The 22,622-nt window shown below is 33.7% G+C and overlaps 7 protein-coding genes and 1 non-coding gene across 8 annotated transcripts; 5 read left to right on the top strand and 3 right to left on the bottom strand.

Annotated features, from left to right (window-relative positions):
• Positions 1-318: 318 nt before the first annotated feature.
• Positions 319-2,079, top strand: DFA_04160 (uncharacterized protein; the record flags this gene model as incomplete). Its single annotated transcript, XM_004366511.1, has 4 exons — positions 319-550; positions 639-1,457; positions 1,684-1,716; positions 2,015-2,079. The coding sequence occupies 4 exons, from the start codon at positions 319-321 to the stop codon at positions 2,077-2,079; spliced, it is 1,149 nt and encodes a 382-aa protein (XP_004366568.1).
• Positions 2,080-2,355: 276 nt separating this feature from the next.
• Positions 2,356-2,682, bottom strand: DFA_04159 (uncharacterized protein; the record flags this gene model as incomplete). Its single annotated transcript, XM_004366510.1, has 1 exon — positions 2,356-2,682. The coding sequence occupies one exon, from the start codon at positions 2,680-2,682 to the stop codon at positions 2,356-2,358; it is 327 nt and encodes a 108-aa protein (XP_004366567.1).
• Positions 2,683-3,525: 843 nt separating this feature from the next.
• On the top strand, positions 3,526-4,766 carry DFA_04158 (uncharacterized protein; the record flags this gene model as incomplete). Its single annotated transcript, XM_004366509.1, has 4 exons — positions 3,526-3,551; positions 4,112-4,191; positions 4,371-4,450; positions 4,683-4,766. The coding sequence occupies 4 exons, from the start codon at positions 3,526-3,528 to the stop codon at positions 4,764-4,766; spliced, it is 270 nt and encodes an 89-aa protein (XP_004366566.1).
• Positions 4,767-5,031: 265 nt separating this feature from the next.
• On the top strand, positions 5,032-5,112 carry DFA_04157. Its single transcript has one exon. It is a non-coding gene; the product is annotated as a tRNA-Leu (tRNA).
• Positions 5,113-5,691: 579 nt separating this feature from the next.
• DFA_04156 (uncharacterized protein) lies at positions 5,692-13,309 on the bottom strand (the record flags this gene model as incomplete). Its single annotated transcript, XM_004366508.1, has 6 exons — positions 5,692-11,534; positions 11,606-11,908; positions 11,973-12,263; positions 12,348-12,757; positions 12,861-12,954; positions 13,075-13,309. 6 exons carry the CDS (start codon positions 13,307-13,309, stop codon positions 5,692-5,694), a joined length of 7,176 nt encoding a protein of 2,391 aa, XP_004366565.1.
• Positions 13,310-14,115: 806 nt separating this feature from the next.
• DFA_04155 (uncharacterized protein) lies at positions 14,116-15,930 on the top strand (the record flags this gene model as incomplete). The annotated part of the gene is made up of 3 exons (XM_004366507.1): positions 14,116-14,691; positions 14,790-15,849; positions 15,905-15,930. 3 exons carry the CDS (start codon positions 14,116-14,118, stop codon positions 15,928-15,930), a joined length of 1,662 nt encoding a protein of 553 aa, XP_004366564.1.
• A 69-nt stretch (positions 15,931-15,999) lies between these two features.
• Positions 16,000-20,032, bottom strand: DFA_04154 (uncharacterized protein; the record flags this gene model as incomplete). The annotated part of the gene is made up of 4 exons (XM_004366506.1): positions 16,000-18,970; positions 19,172-19,207; positions 19,350-19,429; positions 19,991-20,032. 4 exons carry the CDS (start codon positions 20,030-20,032, stop codon positions 16,000-16,002), a joined length of 3,129 nt encoding a protein of 1,042 aa, XP_004366563.1.
• A 699-nt stretch (positions 20,033-20,731) lies between these two features.
• DFA_04153 (protein phosphatase 2C-related protein) lies at positions 20,732-22,567 on the top strand (the record flags this gene model as incomplete). The annotated part of the gene is made up of 1 exon (XM_004366505.1): positions 20,732-22,567. The coding sequence occupies one exon, from the start codon at positions 20,732-20,734 to the stop codon at positions 22,565-22,567; it is 1,836 nt and encodes a 611-aa protein (XP_004366562.1).
• Between the last annotated feature and the right edge of the window lie 55 nt (positions 22,568-22,622).

Here is a 22,622-nt window from a genome sequence, read left to right as displayed (position 1 = left end):
AAGGGTAATTTTTGTCTTTTTTAATAATACTATATCAAAAAACAACAAACCTCAACTAATAATTAAAGAAATAATAATCTGAGTGCATCTATGCAATGATGGTTCATATAATATTAATTTCATGATAAAAAATTTTAATATTAAAATTATCATACATCTGATAGAAAGCAACATGACATCTATCATTGGTTAACAACTCTTGCAAGAAGCTTCTTTAATTTATTATCAGTTATGTAACAAAAACATCAACCAAGTTATCAATGTGAATAACAACAAGTAATATATTAATCTTGTCAAGATATATATATAAATATAAATATGTCTCAATCAACGATCACAGACACATCTAGTATTGAAGATGTGAAAGCTTGGATAAAGTCACTAGAGTTTAGTGAAAACGTTGTCAATGCATTATTCAAACAAGAGGTAGATGGTGAAACACTCTTCGAGCTCACTCGTGAAAGACTGATCTCACCTCCCTACAACTTTACATATGGAGTCGCTTCAAAATTGATTCACAACATTGACCAATTACAACCTACTCTACAAGGTATGACATGTCAAACATCATTTACATATATTTACAAAACGATTGTCATTGTTTATAAACTAAATCATTTATTTCTTTTCATTTTCAGAACCACAATATGAATTGAACCTTTTAAAGAGATTCAGATCAGATTTAATCAAAGAAATCACAAAAGGGCTTATTGACAACTACTGTTTCATCTCACCGACCAAAGAATCGTCTGTTCAACTCTATAATAATAATCTAGAGATCATTCCACCCGACTTGATTCAAAGATTCTCAGATCAAGTCGACTTTACCAAATCATTTAAATTCGTAGCCAAAGGAATGTCTTCGTCTGTCTACTCGGTTCTAGAGACACATGAACAACATGACTTGTTAACAATTGTCAAGATATACAATAATGTTGTTTACAAGGACACCGAGTTACAAGCTTTGACAAAGCTATCGCATTTGCCTTGTATCCCAACAATCAAGGCAGACGGATTGACATGGATCTTGATTCAACCTTTTGGTCAATTGATTCGAGAAAATATTCATCCATGGTCACACTACCAAAAACTATTAAAAACTATAGTAGATGCTCACACGATTGGTATTGTTCACAGAGATATTAGACCTTCAAATATTGTGGTTGCCGATGGCCACCCATACCTCATTGATTGGGCATCATCGGTTACAATCAACTCTACATCCCCATATGAAGGAACATTTTACACTGCATCGTCACAAGTTCTCATCTCGCTTTCCAACGGTTCCCATCATCAATCCACCTCAATTGATGATCTCGTCTCTTTTGTCAAGACATTTCTGGTGATTCGCTTGTGTCTTGTCGATGATGAGATTCATAGCGTGCAAAGAGACGACCCATTGTCATTGGACGAGTGTTGGAGAGATCTAGAGACCACCATCTTGGATCCTCTCTCTTGTAATTTGATGCATGCTGCGCGATCAGGTGACGTGCCTCTAATTTTCAAGTTGTTACAATGAACCACACAAATATATATATCTCTTTCAAATATGTCTAGCTAGCAAACACAAACATTTTTGTTTCTATTATTATTTATATTTAAATTTATTGATTCAAGTTACTGGATCTGATTGATTCCATATATTTTTGATTAGTTGAAAGATTTCATAATAATTTTTTATAGTTGATGTAGATTATCTAATTGATAGACACCAAAGTATCTAGAAACCAAAGGTATACAATGATTGATACCATATAATCTAAATTCTTCGATTGATGTTGATTCCTCTGACCCACATATTTTCCATTTGATATTGACTGTTAGATCCATCATCGTTGTTCAAAAAGTCATCCCAAAGATCTTGTTCAGAAAGACATCTGAGAAAACGAATAAAAATATTTAATAAATCATCACACAATTCAGTCTCAGCTTTAATACTGAGTTGATTTAATCATTCAATGTTATTATTATTATTATTTATTTGATTATTATATAATAATATTATTATTGATAGATGAAGAGAGAATAGAAGAAGATGATGGTGGTGTGAGTAATGAAGATAGAGGTGATAGATTATAGATGAAGCGTACTTGTAGTGCGCACTAGATCTTGTAAACAGTAGGATATATAATAGAAGGATGATAGTTTGTATTCGTTTTGTAATGGTATGTATTATTGTTTCATCGGCTTGGTTCATCAGAGCCAAGTGCCATCGATTGCATAATTCTAACGTCCTGTCCCAGTTTGCTTTGATAATATGTCGCATATCATTTAGCAATCTAGCTCGCAGATATTGTTCAGTGAATGGTTCATCCTCGACCCTTTGGTAGCACGATGGTAGAGAGAGCAGCTAGTTCATTCATTGGATACACTCTTTCGTCGGTTGCTAAGGTCTTTTGGCCTGGACGGGTCGTACACATTCCACTTTTCGTTGGCTATGGTCAGCCTTTGGAGGTACGCTTGCTTGAGAGGTACTCTTCCTCTTTTGTTTGGTTCCATTGCTGGTTTGGGAACAGCCTCTCTGCTGACGTCGTAGGGTTGGGTAAGCTTCTCCCACTCACTGCGGCAGAGACGAACAAGGTCGTTTGGTTTGTCTTGGTTGAGTTGGTCCATCCATGATTGGACAAATGAAACCTTTGCGACTCGGTTGTTATTAACCTCGTGGAGGAACCTTTCGAACATCCATGCCTTTTGGGCGCGGAATCTAGCGTTGAGGTCTCAGAGGTTGAGACCACCTTGGTCAATCGATAACATGGTTCTTTTGGTAGGCTTGGTTGGGTCGTACTCACGGTCTTTGCTGAACATGAACAAATCAATAACCTTTTCCAATCTGGTGATTGCCTCGTGAATAGGTTATTCAAGGGACTTAAAATAGTTAAATTGTGACAAACCGGTTTGAGTAAAGCTAATTTACCTCTATAGTTATTGTTGTGTTTAGGTTTCCATCTAATCAAATCGTTGATTACCTTGTCAATATGCTCTGGAAGGTGTGGTACCAAACCAAACTGGTTAAAGTAGTAGCCTAGGTATCGTTCCTTGCTTTCCTTGTCCATCAGTGGGTACGCTAGATTGGTTGGACTGCCCGGTGACATGACCACACATTTGTCAGTGTTGACTTTGGAAGAATAGCTGCATCCTTTAATTTAAATTCTTGGATGTTTTGGCAAATGTAGACGTGGTTTGGGGGGGGGGGGGAGCATTAAATGGTCCAATGACCCAAAAAATAGCATCAAACATAATGCAAGGTTATGTAAGTGGTCATTGGCTTCGCGAGACGAGTATAAAAGGGACAATGATCATAAAAATAGCATCAAACATAATGCAAGGTTATGTAAGTTTTTTTTTTTTAAGCATCTCATTTCGTGGCATCCACCTGTAGGGTGGAGCACTACTCTTTCGATTGCGAAGTTTTATTGATTGAAGTCTTTGTTTGACCAGCAATGGGAAATGAGTTTCCAAAGAAGAAACAAGTCCAATCTGTTTTTTGGGGTGCCAAATGTCTGTTCTATTTCCATCCAAGCAAAAATGGCAAGTCTTGGTGGTAAGGTTATGTAAGTGTTTTTTTTTTTTTTTTAATAAAATCTTTGACCTCTTCATCACCGCTGAAGTCATATTGTTTACTTTTAAATTAATGATTTAATTATTATTGTTGTTTAATTTGGAGTAGTTGTTAGGTAGTGGTTAGTTCTAGTTAGGAAGGAGGGAATGCGATAGGGTGTAGCTAGTTTGCCCCAAATGAGATAGAATTTACTAAAGTTTGCCATCAGTTCGAGATTAGTGACCGACCATCGATCAGGTTGACATTTAGCTAGAATCGACTTGCAGTTTTGGATTAGTTTCAGGTATTCAAGATAGATTATAGTTTTGAATCGTTTGGTAACGATTGCTACTTCGTTTGGGTCGAGAGAGTAGTTGCGATCGTCATCGTCAAAGTCGAATTGCACATTCAGGTGGTGGCACCTCCTGGCCAGAGGCTAAAAATTATGTAAGTTTTTTTTTAAAGTAATTCTTTTCCTGTTCTCTCCTATCGGGAAGAGTAGTACTCAGAAGTTACAAAGTTTTATTAATTATACTTTTTAATTGACCAGCAAGAAATAAAGATTATCTCAAGAAGAATTAAAGTTAATTTGTTCTGGGGGTTTGTCCATGTCTATGATACATGTTATATGGACGTTGATCATGTATCTTATTGTATAGTGTCAAGCATGTTGGATTGTTGCTTGTTCTAAAAATAAATTGGTTAAAGATATCGCTTTTTTTTTTTTTTTTTTTTTTTTTTTTTCACTATTGGCTGTAATATTGTGTATAATTATTCTATGTTATTATTATTATTTAGTAAATTATTATATTATTAATATTATTATTGATAGATGAAGAGAGAGAAGAAGATGATGAAGGTGTTGAGGAGGATGAGAGGAATGAGGTCGAGGTGATCGATTATAGATGTAGTGTACGCAGAGTCTTGTACCTCTCCAAATGACTAGGTAGTGCGATCTTGTAGACAGTAGGATGGTTGTAGTTGGACGCAAATATGGCACCAACTCCGAAATTACCATACTTGCGGTGAAACCTTAAGCCTTGGGTGCGTCCAAGACCGACTGCCGCTCTCAACTCTCGCACCGATTTACTCCCCATTGTGGACACTCGTCTTTACATGTTGCATATTGTATTTGAGATGTCAGATGGCTTTCTATCGCGACGGCCCAGTATGTCCTCCACTACCTTCCCGTTACTTGTTGCAGTCTGGCTACCCAATCTCCTACTGAGAAGGGGAAACTAACCCGGTCATCCTTCCGTGGGGGTGTCCTGTCTCTAGATCCCTAGAGTCGGATGGTTTTTCTCCTCAATCCCCCCAATTGTGGTCAAGTTAAACGTTGGCGCCAAAGGTAAAGTTCGAGGGCAGGATTCGAACCTATGACCTTTACGTTCCCGGGGTAGCACACTCCCGACTCACTTGCCACGCCATGCCCTTAAAATTATGTAAGTGGGTATAAAAGGGACAATGATCATAAAAATAGCATCAAACATAATGCAAGGTTATGTAAGTGGTCAAAGCAGTGTGACTCAAGTTCTCATCCTCCGGGTTCGTGGGTTCGACTCCCACATCTTGCATACTTTTTTTTTTTAGCTGCCCAGAAAGGGACTTCTCCTGTTGTCTACTGCTGTTTTTTTATATATTTTTCTTTTTCCTGCTGTATTTTGCTGCCAACTCTCGCACCCCCTTTTGAAAATAACCGGAGTAATATGAGACCCCATATAAAAAAAATTTTTTTACTCCGGTATGTGATGGCTGGATCAGGTATTTTGTACCCGCTGTTTTTTGCTACTCCTGTCGCATCCTGCTGTTTTTTTATGTCTCCTTCCCTCTCATGTCCTCTATTTTACTTTACTTTGCCACTATCATTTTAAACTTTGCAATTTTATACTTAACTCTTTTCCACTATCATTTGCTATAATTACTTAATTCCATTATTACTTTTGCCATTTTATACTTTTCACTTTGCCATTATCATTTTACACTTTGCCGTTATCATTTTACTCTATGCCATTTTATCATTTTACACAATATATTCAAAACAGTCCTTTTTCCTCTCTCTCTTTTGTCCTCTATTTTATTTTCTTTGCAAATGTTACTTTTTAATTTGATTGTAAAACTTTTATTTAATTATTTAATTATTTAATATTTTTTTGTTATTTAAAATTATTTCTTAGTTGATCCAATCTAACATTAGTTTTAGCTTGAACCGATCTCTTTTTCCAGTATTTGTAACCAAAGAATGCAGAAGCACCAGCAATACCAGCACCACCAACAGCTACCAAAGCAATCCACCAAAGAGATTTTGAAGAACTTGAAGTTGAACAAGTAGATTCAATTGGTTCGGCAGAGCCAATGACCAATGAAAAGGATGGATCTACAATAGATGTAATATTATGTCGAGGAATATTCATAGCAACGACAAAATGATTTAGTGACTGATAGGTAATATTTGAAACCAAATAATAAGTTTCATCATAAATGGTATCAGTTGCACCAAGAATACTTGTAGATCCAATCTTGATCATTCCTTGGTCCACAATATAACGATTTGAAAATCTACCAATAAAATTTGAATTGACCAAATTTAATGAAACCCATCTAATATCATTTTCATTATTCTGAAGAGTTTTGTTTACTTGGTAAACGGTTTGACAATCGCCATGTACTATAGATTCCAATGGTGACGAAATATCATAAACTAATTGTAAAGTAGAGGTATTATTATTATCTCTAAATCTCCAACCATCCAATTGAATCGAATGTTTTAAAGTATTTTTTGATAATACAATGGTTTCACCAGCGAATAAAATATTGGTTCCATCTTGTTGAGCAATTGTATTGGTAATGGTAATGGTAAATCCATCTTCACCATTTATCTTTCCAACAAAAATACCACTATTTTCAGAGGTTTGATTCCATTGAACAGAAGAAATGGGTAGAGAAACAATTGGTACACCATCATCTCCCAATTCACGAATATGAGTAAGATGAACTGAATAATTTCCAAAGGAACCATCACTTGGGTTGGTAATAGTTGGTGGTTGTGGATCGATGATTTCTTTCAATTCACAATTGATTCCATAATAACCTGGATTACATTGACATACTCCCGATTGACAAATACCATTTGGTGATGAGCATAAACATCCTTGATTATCAGAATAGATGAAAACATTTGCCATTGGGCTGATTAATCCTGAACAATCAATCACTACACCAAGACCAGTTTTACCATCACCACGATCTGCACTACCATCAAATTGACATGTAACCTTTTTTCCAAGTTCTAATAAAGTTGGATTTGTACAAGCTACACCTCCAATTAAAATAGAATTGATTGGTTCAACAAACTCTTGACCATACAATGTTACCAAACCACCAACTGAATATTCAACACTTGTTACTTGTTGAATGGTTGGGGCAATAGTTGAATAATATCCAATTGTTTCTTTACCATCAATTGTTAGAGTCATTTGATTATTCTCTCCATGTGATCCACTTGACATTAAACAAATGAATTGATTCTTGGTAGACAAATTTAGATCCAATTGACAAGTACGAGAACCAGATTGAATTGAAATAGTTGTTGGTGAACCATCTAGACGAACAAGATTTAAAAATGAACCAGTAATACTTAATTGTCCACCCAATACAGGTACAATGGATGTTGTTTGGATTGATGGCATTAAAGTTAAATCTATACTATTGGTCGAGTTGATATTATTTCTACCAATACTAATCTTTGCATTTAATTGATCCAAATTGATTGTACAATTAATGTTTGTATCATCATTGCGATGACAATTTTCCAATAATATATCGTTTTGATAAACCAAAATATTGTCATTTGCATTTGTACCAAAATTTGAACCAGAAAATGATATACTATCATTTATATGAAGGATACCAGCGCTGGACAATGTTGGAGCAAGATAATTGAAATAAACCAAATCACTAGTTTGTTTGTTATCAATAGTTACAGTAACCAATGAACCATCTAAAATACCACTTGCAACTTGACAAGATATTTTACTATTATCAATTGGTGTTGGTGTTTTACATTCTGATGATCCAATAAGAATTTGATCACCACTATTGAAACTACCAAGGAAAATACCAGTAATAATAGCTTCTCCACCAGTTGTTGGGGTTGATGAAATATTTGAAATGGCAGGTACCAATACTATTTCCTCTGTAATTGTATAACCATTTACTTTATATGTTAATTGACCATTCATTGAATTGTCAGTCAATAGACAAGAAACAATTTCATTTAATGTTTGTAATTGACAAATTAAAGTTTCATCAATAAGGGCGATATTGATTGAACCGATATCCAAACCAAGACTTGAACCATTTAATATCAACTCTCTACCTTTTTGTTGATATTCCAAAATAATTGGTTCAGAATATACAAATGGTAAAGTATTGATACTTGAATTTCCATTTATATAAACTTGGAATTGTGGAATGATTGTACTTTGTAATTGATCTTTTGTTACAATACATGAAACTTGATTTAATAGGGACGATGGTTGTTGACAAATTTGATCACCAATAGTAATGGTTAAATTGGTAGAATAAATATCTTGAATACCAAGATATTGACCAGATATAGTTACAATACCACCATTTGAAGATTGTGAAGTTAAATTTGATAAAATTGAATGCAATGCCAATGGATAAGCAGATGATAATTGATTTTCAACTTGAACCAATATTGTACCAGATTTACTTGTTGAAAGTAAAAGACAAGTCAATTCAATATTATCAATAGTCAATTGACAAGATAATAATTGATTTGAAAGGGTAACAATGACATTTGAAATATTTGAACCAAAGTTTTCACCACTAATAACTATAGTTTCATAGGTTTGATTATTTTGACTTACAGATTGAATATTTGGTAAACCAAAATTAAAAAATACATCTCCAATACTTGGTAATTCATCAATTGTTACAGCGACTCTTAAATTACTACCACTACCAGATTGTAATTGACATGTCAATTGTGTACCATCTGGACCAGTACTAGTAGGATTTATACAATCAAGATTACCAACTTTAATAGAGACTATGGTATTTGATTGATTAAATCTATTTAAATGTAAATAGGTACCATCGATTGTTATGGGACCACCAATAGTACTTGTACTTGAAACTTGAGTAATGAATGGATAGATATTAAATTCGATGGGTGGTGATGAAAAGCGATCACGTGATATTTGAATATTTCCATTTAATTGAGATTTGGTAATATTACAAAATACTGGCGATTCATTGGATGCATAACAAACCAATGGTATATCATTTGATAAAACAGTTATAGTATTGACTACACTACTACCAAAATTAATTCCAATTAATTGAATTTGATTTAGGTTTAATTGAATGGCTGATTGCAAAGTTGGAGCAATATAATTAAATTGTATCATATTTGAATTGACAGAATCAGCTGATACGATAGCCACTGAATCGGTTGGAATACCAACTGCTGTACGACATGAAATGGTAGTAGATGATTCAATGGTTGGTGTTGAACAAATAGTTGAACCAATCTTTACAGATAGTGTTGGAGAATTAAAATATTTTCCAGTTACTATAGTTGTACCACCAATAGTTGGAGTTGATTGGATTGATGAAATGATTGGTCTCAATTTAAAATCTACATTTGAAGTAAATCCATTTACAGATAGGGATAAAATTCCATTTACACTAGTCAATTGTAATGTACAATTTATCATTGAATGAATAATAGTCCATTGACATGATAAAACTTGGTTGTCAAGTTGAACAGTACCAGTAGAACCAAGATTTTCACCTTCAAATATTAAATTATCAATGGTTTGAGCTACACCAAATAGTGGTTCTAGGTATTGATAATTTAAACCATTAAAAGATTCTGCTCCATTGATTTTAACCTTGACGACTGGGGAATTTGATCCAGATGCTTGTTCTTGAGTAACATTACATGTAGCAATACCACCCTCAAACTTTGAATCTGAACAATAAACATTGTCAATCGCAACCATTGTAGTTAGAGTATCCAAATTTTCAGTTGCAACTGTTAAATATTTTCCTTGAATCGTAATCATTCCACCCAAAGATGATTGAGATGAAACTGTAGACAATACAGGATGCAGAGCCACTGGAAAAGGTTGAAGTGATGCTTGTGATTTGACTGTAATGGCCAATGGTCCAGATGCAGATGTTGGTAATAAATTACATTGAATAGTAGTATGTGCAACTGTAAATAAACATGGTGTCAAAGTGACAGTTGCCAATTTAATAATTAAATCTGTTGATGTATTGGATGTACCAAAATTATTGCCTTGAATAATGATTACATCTGGATTATCAATAGTTTGGGATACACTAGAGATAACAGGTAAATCATAACCAATTCTAAAAGTAGATTGGGCTGCTGGTAAACCATTGATTGATACAGAGACTCTGAGGTTGCCACCTGTACCAGGGTTTAGGTTACAATATAAAATTTGATTATTGATACCTTGGGTTGGATTGAGACAGTTAAATGTACCAACATTGACAACTACAGTCATTGGATTATTTTCAGAATCACGGAAATTAAAGAAATAACCTGTAATGGTAACTCTTCCACCAGTTGTTGGGAGACGTAATGGAGTGACCGATGTCATGATTGGGAATAATAAAAATACCATTTCTGTACTAGATACACCAGATGATCTGGCTGAAATGTATCCAGCTGTTGTTTCATTGGCAAGATTGGTGATAACCAACTTGGTATTTGATTCATATTGTGGTGTATAATCTACAGAATTGATAGTGACAATGGTATCAGTATCAAAATTGTTTCCACTAATACTGACGTGACCTGCTCTTGAGGGATCTCCAGTACCAGTAAAAATTACAGGACCAAATGAAAATGGTAAAGAATTTGATACTCCTCTACTAGTTGAAACATTTAGATTGGTTCTAATACCTTGATAGGTAGAGAGAGTAGTGACTGTGGCATGTTGAGAATCAACAATAGTGACTTGACCAAATTGAATATTATAATTGGCAATGGAAACGACAAAGGATCCAGAGAAATAATAACCAACTAGATTGATTGGAGAACCAGCCAAAACATTGGTAGTTGAAACTAGTACTGGTACAAGTTCAATTGTATTTGATGAACTTGTTAATCCATCATAGGTAAATGTGATAAATGCATTGACTGCATTATCTGGTGGAGTAAATGTAATTTGACCAAGTGCTGGAATAGTCACACCAGTCATGACTGTACTACCAAAAGTAACAGATAATAGTCCTACATTTGTACCAACATCTAAAACATTTAAAGTTACAGCTCTACCAGTTTGAGTATAAGATATGAGACTTGGATTTACATATCTATAGGCAATAGTATTTGAAACTTGACCATTGACAGTAAGATAAATTCTACGACTACCGTAACCAGGTTGAACAGTAAATTGTACACTTGAATGAGCATTTAAAATAACGTCGGCATTGACAGTATAGGCATTGGATCCATCGGTATTGGTGATAGTGGCAGTAATGACATTCTTGTCAGTACCAAAATTAAGACCACCAGCAGTGATTGGTCCACCACTTGAATTACCTTGAGAGATTGAATTTAAAGATGGAACTACAAAGGCCAATGTATTGGATGGTGTAGCTGGTGTGGTTTGACCATCAACAGTAACAGTCAAAGCTTTTGATGCACCAGTACCAGGTGGTACGAATAAACCAATCGTTTGATTATTTGTAAATGGTACAATACTACTAGCAATTTGTACACCTCCCCAACTAACCATATAATTACTGCTTGTCAATTTCATATTACCAACATTCATTTGAATCCATCCACCAGTTGTTGGCAATGTCCATGACGAAGTTGATAAAAATAATGGTGCAGCAGTTGGTATATTAAATCTAATATATTGTACTGCATTAATTGCTACATCAATACTATAATCTGCTACAATTAAAACTAAATTTTGCCATTGTGCTAAAAATTGAAAAAAAGAAAATTACATAAATAAATATATTGAATTATTATTTTTGATTTTCTATACTTACTAGCAGTTAAAACATTTGGAGAGACTGTACCACAATTTGGTAGATAGTTTGCATTACAAGATAAAGGTGAAAATGTAATAAGAGTTTGACCGGCATTTGGACCAGTTAAAAGAGTATAACCATTGGCTTGTCTTTGAACTGGTAGAACAATATTACCTCCTTGAATATTACGAATGGTTGGATAGTCTATTAAATCTAGTGGACTAAATACATCAGATGTCAAACCTTCTGTAATAAAATAATTTCTCATTAAATTAACTTGTTGTGCGTTTCCTGACCATTGAAGTAATTTTGAATTATAATCTAAAAAAGAAAAAGTAAATAAGTGTTTGTTTTTGTTTTTTTGTTCTTTCCTTCTTCTACTTACAAACACCAAAACGAGTTTGATTTAAACGAAGTACATTGGCAACTGAAATGGAAGCAGATTGAATAACTATTGGAACTGAACCAGTATTCCAATCAGCATAAATAGTTGCAGCAAGCATACAAGTAAATGAACGATGTGGAACCAACATGACAATACCATGACATATTACATCTTTGGTTGAAAGCTTCATTGAAATATCACTTGCTACTGATCCAAATGATAATCCATTCACTGTTACAATTGATCCTCCAGTTACTTGTACTGGTAATATTACAGATGTAATTGTTGGTTCTAAATAAATATTAAAAGATATAATTAATATTAATATTTCTTTTTTCTTTTTCTTTTTCTTTTTCTATTTTTTTTTTAACCTACGAAGAACAGTATAACGTTTAAAATTAAAAGTTTTTGTACCATCTGAAATTTTAATATCATAAATACCACGAGTTGATCTAGTGGTACAAGTGATGGTATCGGCAGTAGAGGTAGTAAGAACACATGTAAATGGTGTATCACCAGCAGTACTGTTTTCAAAGACAATAGTGGTAGCTGCCATATTAAAACCAACCATGTTCATGACAGTAATGGATCCAATCTCGGTTTCAGTTGGAACAATGATTGGATCTAATTCACCCCCCCATTCTACGATATAGCCAGTAATTGCTGGCCAATTATAAATGACATCATTCCAATATTTACCATTCCAATAATGAACAAATGCTTCTGTTGAATTTCCAAATGGATCTGAATCTGGTTGTCCTGGTAACCATCTACAATATGATAAACTAAACGGAATACGATATTAATAAATAAACGGAATATAAATAAAATATATAAATAAATAATCTTTAATTTGATTTAATTATCTTTTTTTTTTTTTTGACATACCATTTGTTAGTTTTTCTATTATAGATATTTAAACCTTTTTCAGGACCAGCTTCCCATTTTGTAATTGATTTATCACTAATACTATTTGCATGAGCTCCAATCCATGCATATGGACTTGTTTTTAAAAATTTTTTAAAAAAAAAAAGAAAAAAAAAAAAAAAAGAAAAGATAAATAAATAAAACAATTATTGTTTTTTCTATTTTTTTTCCTTACGTAATAAATTGTCTTCAATAAATTGAGCTTCTTGTTGAGTTGTAACGGTTGCGAGATATCCACCTTTTAAAACTGCCTCTGCTTGAGCGTCAGGCCATGATAATGGAGGATTGGTGAGGAAAAGTTGATATTTATGTCCATTGACCGTATTTTCTATTTGTTGTGATTGTACAATAATTGAAATAGTATTGAATAAAATTAAAAATACAAATATAGTTTTCATCATCACCATCATTTTTTTTTAACTATAGTTATTGTTGAGATCTCAACAAAAAACAGATAATAAAAAAATGAAAAGAGATAAAAATAACAAAATAATAATAATAATAATGAATCGTGTGCAGTGTGATGATCTAGATTGTTCCACAACAACAAACAGCTCTTCTTCTTTCCTTTGTGGAAGCCCCAACGTTGGTGATGTGTTTTTGTTTGATGTCACTTCTGTATCATCGATTGATTTTTTTTTTATAAATGCATTGATGCCCCTTTGAGCATCACAAACCAAGAATGACCTACCCTTTCGTCAATGGAGGGTGCTTCAAACGACTCTACGTTTGAGTCCAGGGACATAGATTTTAAATAAAAAATCAACTAATCTCGATTAGAATCGAAGATATTTTGTCGATTTGCATACGATAATTTTTAAAAAAAACCGTAAAATCTTGTATTGACCGAAAATAAATAGGATAAAGGAGAGGGAGGAGGTCCTAAACTAAAAGGTTCATCGAACAAAAAAAAAAAAGAGAGGAATGAGGGATTAAACAAATAACAAATAATACCCATCACATCATCTTATTCTTCTTTTAAGCTCACCCCATCTTATTCTTCTTGAATGCACTAATGTTAGATCGATATAGATTAGATAGATAAATGTCAATACATATATTATGAATTATTTGTTAAATTAAAACATACAAATAGAATTTGTTAAATTAAATAAAAAAATAAGATAACAAACCAACCCAAGGACACCTTTCTTCTCTTCTCCCCTTTTTTTTATTTATTTTTTTTTTTTTACTACTTTTTACTTTTTTTTTAATAATGATGATTATTCAAGATATACTTAAAATTGTTTATATTAGAAATTTAATATTTCAAAATGTTAACGAGATATCAAAGAAATGTGCAAGGATGGATATGACAATCATTAGAAATGATTCATTTAAAGGTAGAGATATAATCAATCTACCGTTTCTTGGTATGATAACTCGGTTTGCAATGCCTTGGGACTTTATCAAACATTATCTACCCGATAAAGATAGTATAGTGTATGAAAGAAGAGTAGATGTTATAAATCAATACTGTGCACATCGAAATGCTACATTGGAGACACTAGATCATTTGATTCAAGATTGGTCTATCGACTATAACCCAATCAGACCAAATGCCTATACCCCCTCTTTTATAATCAATGATATTGCAAAAGTTGGTCATTTAGATATCATTCAAAGACTCATTCAGAATTATCCTACTCTACCATTGGACTATGCAGCTGATACCGCTGCTTCTCATGGTCACTATGACATAGTAGAGTATTTTCATCAACTTGGTAATGTACCATTCTCATGTCAAGCCATGGAATTATCAGCTTGTCACGGTCACCTAAATATTGTCCAAGTATGTATAACAACTTTTAAAAAAAAAAGAAAAAGAAAAACAAAAAAAGAATAATATTTATATTTATATTTATATTTTCAAACTCTTTCTACTTCTAGTTTCTTTATTTAAATCGAACTGAAGGATGTACATTTAATACAATGAATATGACTGCAGCGAATGGGTATTTGGATGTTGTTCAATGGTTACATCTTCATACTAGTCATGGGTGTACTACCAATGCTATGGATCATGCTAGTCGAGGCGGCCATTTAAATGTAGTCATTTGGTTACACGAGAATAGAACTGAAGGATGTACCTCTAATGCAATGGATGAAGCAGCTATGAATAACCATTTACATGTTTTAGAGTGGTTACATTTGAATCGGTCGGAAGGGTGTACAACACTTGGTATGGATGATGCTGCGATGTTTGGCAATTTAGAAGCTGTCAAATGGCTACATCAGTACCGTACAGAGGGGTGCACAACCGAGGCAATTGATCAAGCCGCAAAATACGGAAATCTAGAGGTTGTACAATGGTTAAATGAAAATAGAAGTGAAAAGTGTACATCTGTTGCAATGGATCTAGCACTGGCGAATGATGATCAACAAGGTCATAAAGATATATTGGAAATGATGACCTATATTCATGAAAGGATTGGACCTGGGTGTAGTTATATGGCTCCATTAATGGCTGCAGAGAATGGTGTATTAGAGGTAATTCAATACTTGAATCAACACTATGGTTCACAATCGAGTATTTGGAGTGTTAGAGTAATGGATAAAGCTGCGATGAAAGGACATTTAAATATAGTTCAATTTTTACATCTCAATCGCTCTGAAGGGTGTACTACCAATGCCATGGATCTAGCTAGTCGAGACGGCCATTTAAATGTAGTTCAATGGTTACATTTGAATAGGTCGGAGGGGTGCACAACACTTGCTATGGATAATGCAGCTGAAAAGGGACATTTAAATATTTTAAAATATTTACATCAACATCGAAGTGAAGGGTGTACTACCAATGCTATGGATAGATCAGTAGTTAAAGGTAGAATAGAGATTGTACAATGGTTATATACCAATTTAGCAATAGGATGTACTCATGCAGTACTTGATATCAATGGACTAAACCATCAAGACATTTCAAAAACCGTACAATATCTCTTGGATCATGGTATTTTACAAATTGATGATAGAAATAGAAAACAAACTCAAAATCTTTGTCAAAGGGGGTTCTTTGAAGTTGCTCATATAATTAATCAACATCTCATAAATCATAATCAACCATTAATTCATTTTTGAAATTCAATAAAATATTATTTATTTAATTCAATTTAAATTTAAAATCACCTTTTAACTTTAAATGTTTATCAATATAATCAATCGTTGATTGATCAATTGTAAATGTATTACCAAAATGATGTTGAATCCATAAAAGAGTAGCTGATAAATTTGAAATACTAGATTGAATTTGTTGTTTGTTGTTTGAATGATTTATATTTTTCATGTATCCATAAACCAAAAGATCCAACAGAGGTCTTGAGAATTCCTTTTCCGTCAAATCTTCCAATACCTCGATTAAACGTTCATGATCAGCTCCATTAAAAGCTTCCGCATACAATACAATTGCATGATTCATTGGTCTTTGATCTTTATATCCTTCCATATCTTTAATTAAAATTTTAACTATATCATCCAAAACCTTTTTTTCTTTTTTCTTTTCTACTTTTTCTACTTTCTTTTCATTTTCTTTTTGATGAATAGCAAAACCAAATATTCTATTTGAAAGTATAAATTGATTTGTTTTAAATTTCCATTTTTGTTGTAGTCTGGTTTGAAGTTGTTTAAACATTTCAATTCCTTGTTTAACCAAATTACTGTGTTGTAGAGCTAGATAGGTGTGTCCGTTGGCTTGTGGAGGTGGACGTTTTTTAGGATTATCACCATGAGTTTTGATTTGTGCATTTTCAAAAATCGATTCATCCATTTTAACACCCATCGAAGCTTGTAATTTAATCTTTGCATTGAATAGTTCCAAATCTGCTCCAATACCTTCTGCTTGCATACGTGTTTCTATACGATCTATAAACTCTACATATCCACTTTCATAACAATGTACAAGTAGTGATTTGTAAAATGTTAGGTCTCTGGTAGCTTCAGATGTCGGTATTTCATATACCATTCCATCTTCAATTTCCTCTCCATCTTGCTTATTATTGTCTTGATTAACCAATTTATTTGAGCTGTCTATATCCTTTCTAACACCAATATACATTGACAATTCATCCATCTTTTCCATAAACCCAGAGATATTTTTGTTTTCCTTTTGGTAGAAATAATCCAAATACGTTGTAAACAGAGATGTTGGGATTGGAATTTTGGCATCTACCATTAATTCCAGTATCATGTCTGCTGCAGTTGATTGTCCACCAATACTTAGGAATGCACCAACTATACTTGCAAAATCACCATTTGTCATTGTCTCCGTTTGGAATAATGGTTTCTCCAACTCTTGGAAAAAGATATACATTTTACCAGTTCTTTTAAGATGACTGAATAGGTGTACATAGATGTTATTGGCACCTGAAAATACAGATTTACCACCATAATCTCTTGCCATTCTAACCAATGTACCATAATCTTGATTGTCTGCCAATCTCTCCACCTCTCTACATTGCTCACCAGTCAGTACAAACGACGATGCCAACGGTTCGAAAAAGGGAGATGTACCCTTGAAAAGATTTCGGTGTACAAATAAATGTAACGAATATAAATGTAAATAGACACGTTGTGCAAAGGTCAATTTGTTTTGGTGTAGCGATGCCACTTCGAGTAACATATTGACAAGTTCAGGTTCGAAAAAGTTTTGGAATGCATTGCCCTTTGGATTATTCGTGTCTATTAATTGTTCAATCGAAGAGAATGATCCAGTTGGTATAAACCTCTTCTTGTACTCTGGTATTGATTGTCTCATTGTACGTTTAGACATTTTATCCAAAACTTTAATTCTAATTGAATCTCTCCAATTATCAATAATCTTTTTTCTAATATCATTTCTAATTTCATTTCTTGAATCTGAAATAATTTTTGTTGTAGTTGTAGTTGAAGTAGTTGTAGTTGATGGTTTATCAAGTATAATTGTATTTGATCCAAATCCAAAATTATTATCAATATTATTATCAATATTATTTATAGTATTATTTATATTATTTTGTTGATGATTAGTTTGTTGATTTGATTTTTGATATTGATAATAATCAATTAATTTTGACCATTTTGATTCATCTAGATTTGTACGTTTACGTAATACGTTGAGTGAAGAGGTTGGAATTTGACGCCAATCATTGGCCTTTGATTTTAATAATCTTTTAAAAGATAGCCAATTCTTTTTACGATCGTATCTATTTGACATTTGGTGTACACGATCTGCAATCTCGGCGTTTGGTGCTTCCATCATTTCATCTTTAACATTCTTCTCCATATCTTCAAATGTTACATCTTTTGATAACAGTTCAAATATATTATCCATTGATTTTGGATCATTTAAATCTGAAACTGATTCAATTTTACTTTTTATATTATTTTCCCAAGCTGAATGATTTTGATTGTCTTTTTGATTGTCTTTTATATTTTCAATTTCTTTTTCATTTTCTTTTATACCCAACATTTCATCAATATCTAATCCATCCAAATTATCCATATCATCCATGTCATCCATATCATCCATATCCAAATCTTCATTTAAATCTAAATCCATATCATCCAAACCAAACTTTTTTGCCAACATTTTCATTGAAGGGTCTGATTTCATTTCTTTCATTAATTTCATTACTTCTTTATCACTTAGATTATGTATATCATCTTCGTCTCCTTTTAATAAATCGGCAAATGATGAGGTAGATGAAGTAGATGACTTCTTTTTTTGTGTTTTTGTTGAAGTAGTTGTTGTATTTGAAGTTGTTGTATTTGAAGTTGTTGTATTTGTAGTTGATGATTGTTGTTGTTGTTGTTGTTTTAAATTATTACTACTTGCACCACTTTTTGAACCAATACCAAATAGTTTGCTACTACTTGCACCACCACCTCTCCTTTTAAATGATGTCGAGTAGTGTCTTGTCGTATGATCATCAATGTTGTTGTAAGATGATATCAATGATGATGAAGATGACACCATATATCTCCTACTTGATTGAATACAAGTACCACTTGCATTGATTGATTTGAGTGCAGTGATCATTCTTCTTCTTCTGTTGAATGAACGAATGAGAATGATCGCTTGTTTCAAAATGACATCACTTTAAAATCAAGATGAATGACTCAGACTACGAGACGATTACTTCAAAAAAAAAAAAAAAAAAACTAATCACCAACTTTTTACAAGTATGAACATTGTACAGAGTATAAATCTAATCACACATATATATAATTTAATAATGAATAATTTAATATGAGAGATCATTATTATTATTATTATTTTGGTAAGATGAAATTCAAACGATATGTTCATTTCATGATAATGAACTGTAGTGGATCTACATAAATCTAATCAATAAGGGTCCAAATGAAGATAGATTTTCCCCTCCTCCTCTCAACCGTATTGTCAAGTTGACATTTGTTTGTTGCCAACAAAGAAGTAAGTTAGTTGAGAGTTGAGTTTAGCAAACAAATATTTACTTTGCGGTATTTTTTTTTTTGTATACGTTGGCTTGACGAGAGGCGAAAAAAGTCGAAGGAACAGTTGGGGACTCATCGATCTCAAAAGATTTTTAAAAAACGCGGTTAATCGGTCTGTGTCTGTCCTCGACCCCATGTCAATGGGGGGGTACCCAAAAAGATCGATTTTTTTTTCAATTTTTTTTATTGCACAAACGAGCAAGCAGCGAAGCGGGACCTGCTCTGATAATTAATTATCGCAAACAAGCGAACATTCTAATTTTTATTGTTATTATTATTTTATCTCTCCTTTTCTCTATTATCTCTTGTATTATTTTTAAATACGCCAATCTTTATTTTCCCCTCCCTTTTTTTGTTTGGTGTAAAATATATATATATATATTTATCCCCTCATTATATAATATAATACTATCAACCACAACCCAAAGTAAAAGTAAAAGTAGTAAAAGTACAAACAAAAACAAAAGAAGCGATAATCTTATTTATTTAAACGAACAGGTAAATGATCTCATTGCAACATACTCCCTCCTCTCTTAGAAGAAGAAGAAGAAGAAGAAGATAAAAGATAAAAGAGATGAAGAGATAATTCGTATTCGTAATGACTATGACTAACACACTCAAATATTTATTATTATTATTACTCGTATCTTTCCCTCCCTATTCCTTACTCCTAAAAATACCATCTCTTTGATATCTTTACCCTAACCCCTAACCCCTTCCCTTATTATTTTCATATGATATGACGATTCTAGTTCTTCCCGCTTAAATATTAATATCAACGACAATCGCATCAGTTCAGTTAGTAGTGTTTTTTTAAATCATTGCCAACCACAACACAACAAAGAATTACAACAACCAACGTTCCCTCTTTTTTTAAAATTTGTGAGTTTTACTAATTTTATTTGTATCCTCTTCTCTCGATCATTCAAGAATAAGAACAAAAGAAAGAGATATAATATAATTATTCATATATTACTATAACTATACTTATACAAACAAAGAACTAACTATAATAATATTATTTTTTAAATCTTGTTCTTTGACGAATCTCTCATTTGTGATTTTAAAAAAACATTCATTTCTATTTTTTTTTTTTTTCGACCTAATTATTGTTCATTCCCCCAACGACAACACCCACACTCACACATCATCATCATTCCAACCCGACAGAACTCATCAGTAGTAGAATAGAATAGAACCAGTTCCCTTTTTTTTATTTATTTATTTACATAGTTCAACATACAAATAATTAAAAAACAACTTTGTGATAATCTACGACTATAGAGAGAGGATTAAGAGTAAAATCGCAATCATCATATTATCACACACAACTCGATAAAAGGCCTAGCCCAAAACATAATCATTTTTCCTCGATCATTACCATGAACAAGAACCAAATCAAATTGATACATTCGATTTTAAGAGACTCTTCATTATACAATAGCAGCAGCAAAGCAGCAGCAGCAGCATCATCATCAACAGGCACCACCCTTTTCACTCACAGTTCTAGTTCATCCTCTTCATACGTTCAAAGATCGACTTTGACACATCACCGATTCACAACTCTACCCCGATACACTAGATCTTATTCGACCAACAACCTTTTCAATAACAACTCTGAATTTGGTCGTCCATCCTTTTCATCCTTTTCACAATCTACTTCTACTTCTTCAAACAACGAACAAAAGTATAACGGATATTCGTATCAAGGAAATAACAAAAAACAACAACAACAAAAGAAACAACAACAACAACAACAAGAAAAGAATAACAAATTAAAGACATTTGGTGTATTATTATCACCAACCTTTTTATTAGCCAACACCAATACAACCAATACAGCAGCAATGATTGACGATCCAATTGTCACCACTGTCGTAGCCGAATCAATCAACAACAACAATAATAATAATTCCAACGAAATGGGAGTAGTTAGAACATTTAAAGATTTATATGCTCCAGCAGCAACAACCGAATGTGACCAAGGAACAGCATCATCGGCTGCAAGTACACCAGCTCAAGAAGAGGAATATGCCGACGAAGCCGCACAACTCAACTTGAGTCCAGAGGCCTCTCCATCGAGCAAGGAGGGCGAGTCTACCAATGAAAATGACAAACATACCAACAACCATCATCATAATATAATGTCAACCGAACAAGAGAGCCCAGTTTGTGACGAGACTACCATCATAGAGTCCAACGAGATGGATGTCGAACCACTACAAGAAGAATTGGACAATATCCAACACGACCAAGACGAGCTATTTGACGACGAGTCGGGACAAGATGGAGCCCAACTAGAGTTTGCACCCAAGTTGTGGGGCCGTCGTAACCACGTTGGCAACGGCAACGACAATATGCACCGTCTCAAGAACTCGTCAGACGATGGCGAGAAAAAGTCGGGCGAGATGCTCGAATTACACTTTGACTCTGGTATTTGTGTCATTCCACACCCCAACAAGCGTCACAAGGGTGGAGAAGACGCCTTCTTTATCAGTCAAGACCAAAAGGTATTGGGTGTGGCCGACGGTGTCGGTGGCTGGGGCGATGTCGGTATTGACCCATCGCTATACAGCAACACTCTGATGGAAGGTTCCAAGTTGGCCGCCAACGAAACCGACGGACCACAACGTCACCCAATCGACATTATGGAAAAGGGATACCAGTACTCGCAAGACATCAAAGGTAGCAGCACTTGCTGTATCGTTGTACTCGAGGAAGATAACCTCATGTCGGCCAATCTTGGAGACAGCGGTTTCCTCGTCATCCGTGACAGCGAAGTCTACTTTAGAACACGTGAACAACAACACGCCTTTAACATGCCTTACCAACTCGGCACCCAATCAATCGACCGTCCCATCCACTCGATCACATCGTCATTTGAAGTCGAACGTGGCGATATTATCGTCCTCGGAACCGACGGTGTCTTTGACAATCTCTTTGACGAGGAGATTTGCCGTATCACCAACAAGTATGCTCACGACGCTCAATCAGTGGCCCGTGTCATTGCTAAGCGTGCCTACGAAGTCGGCAATTCTACCACCATTTTCACACCATTTGCCAAGAACGCCGGCCTCAATGGATATCTCTACAACGGAGGCAAACTCGACGACATCACCGTCATTGTTGGTATCGTTGCCGAAGGTCCCGTTGTCAAACAAGCTCAAACCGATGTATTATTATATGATGAAGACATTGGTGATTCAACTGAACCATAAAAAAAAAAATAGAATAATATAATAGAATAATAATAATATAGATATAATAATATAA

This window comes from Cavenderia fasciculata, assembly GCF_000203815.1.
Source record: "Cavenderia fasciculata unplaced genomic scaffold Scf_Dfasci-G-b-285a01.f1-5, whole genome shotgun sequence".
NCBI classification, from domain to species: Eukaryota; Evosea; class Eumycetozoa; order Acytosteliales; family Cavenderiaceae; genus Cavenderia; species Cavenderia fasciculata.
This window is presented reverse-complemented; position numbering and strand designations above follow the sequence as displayed.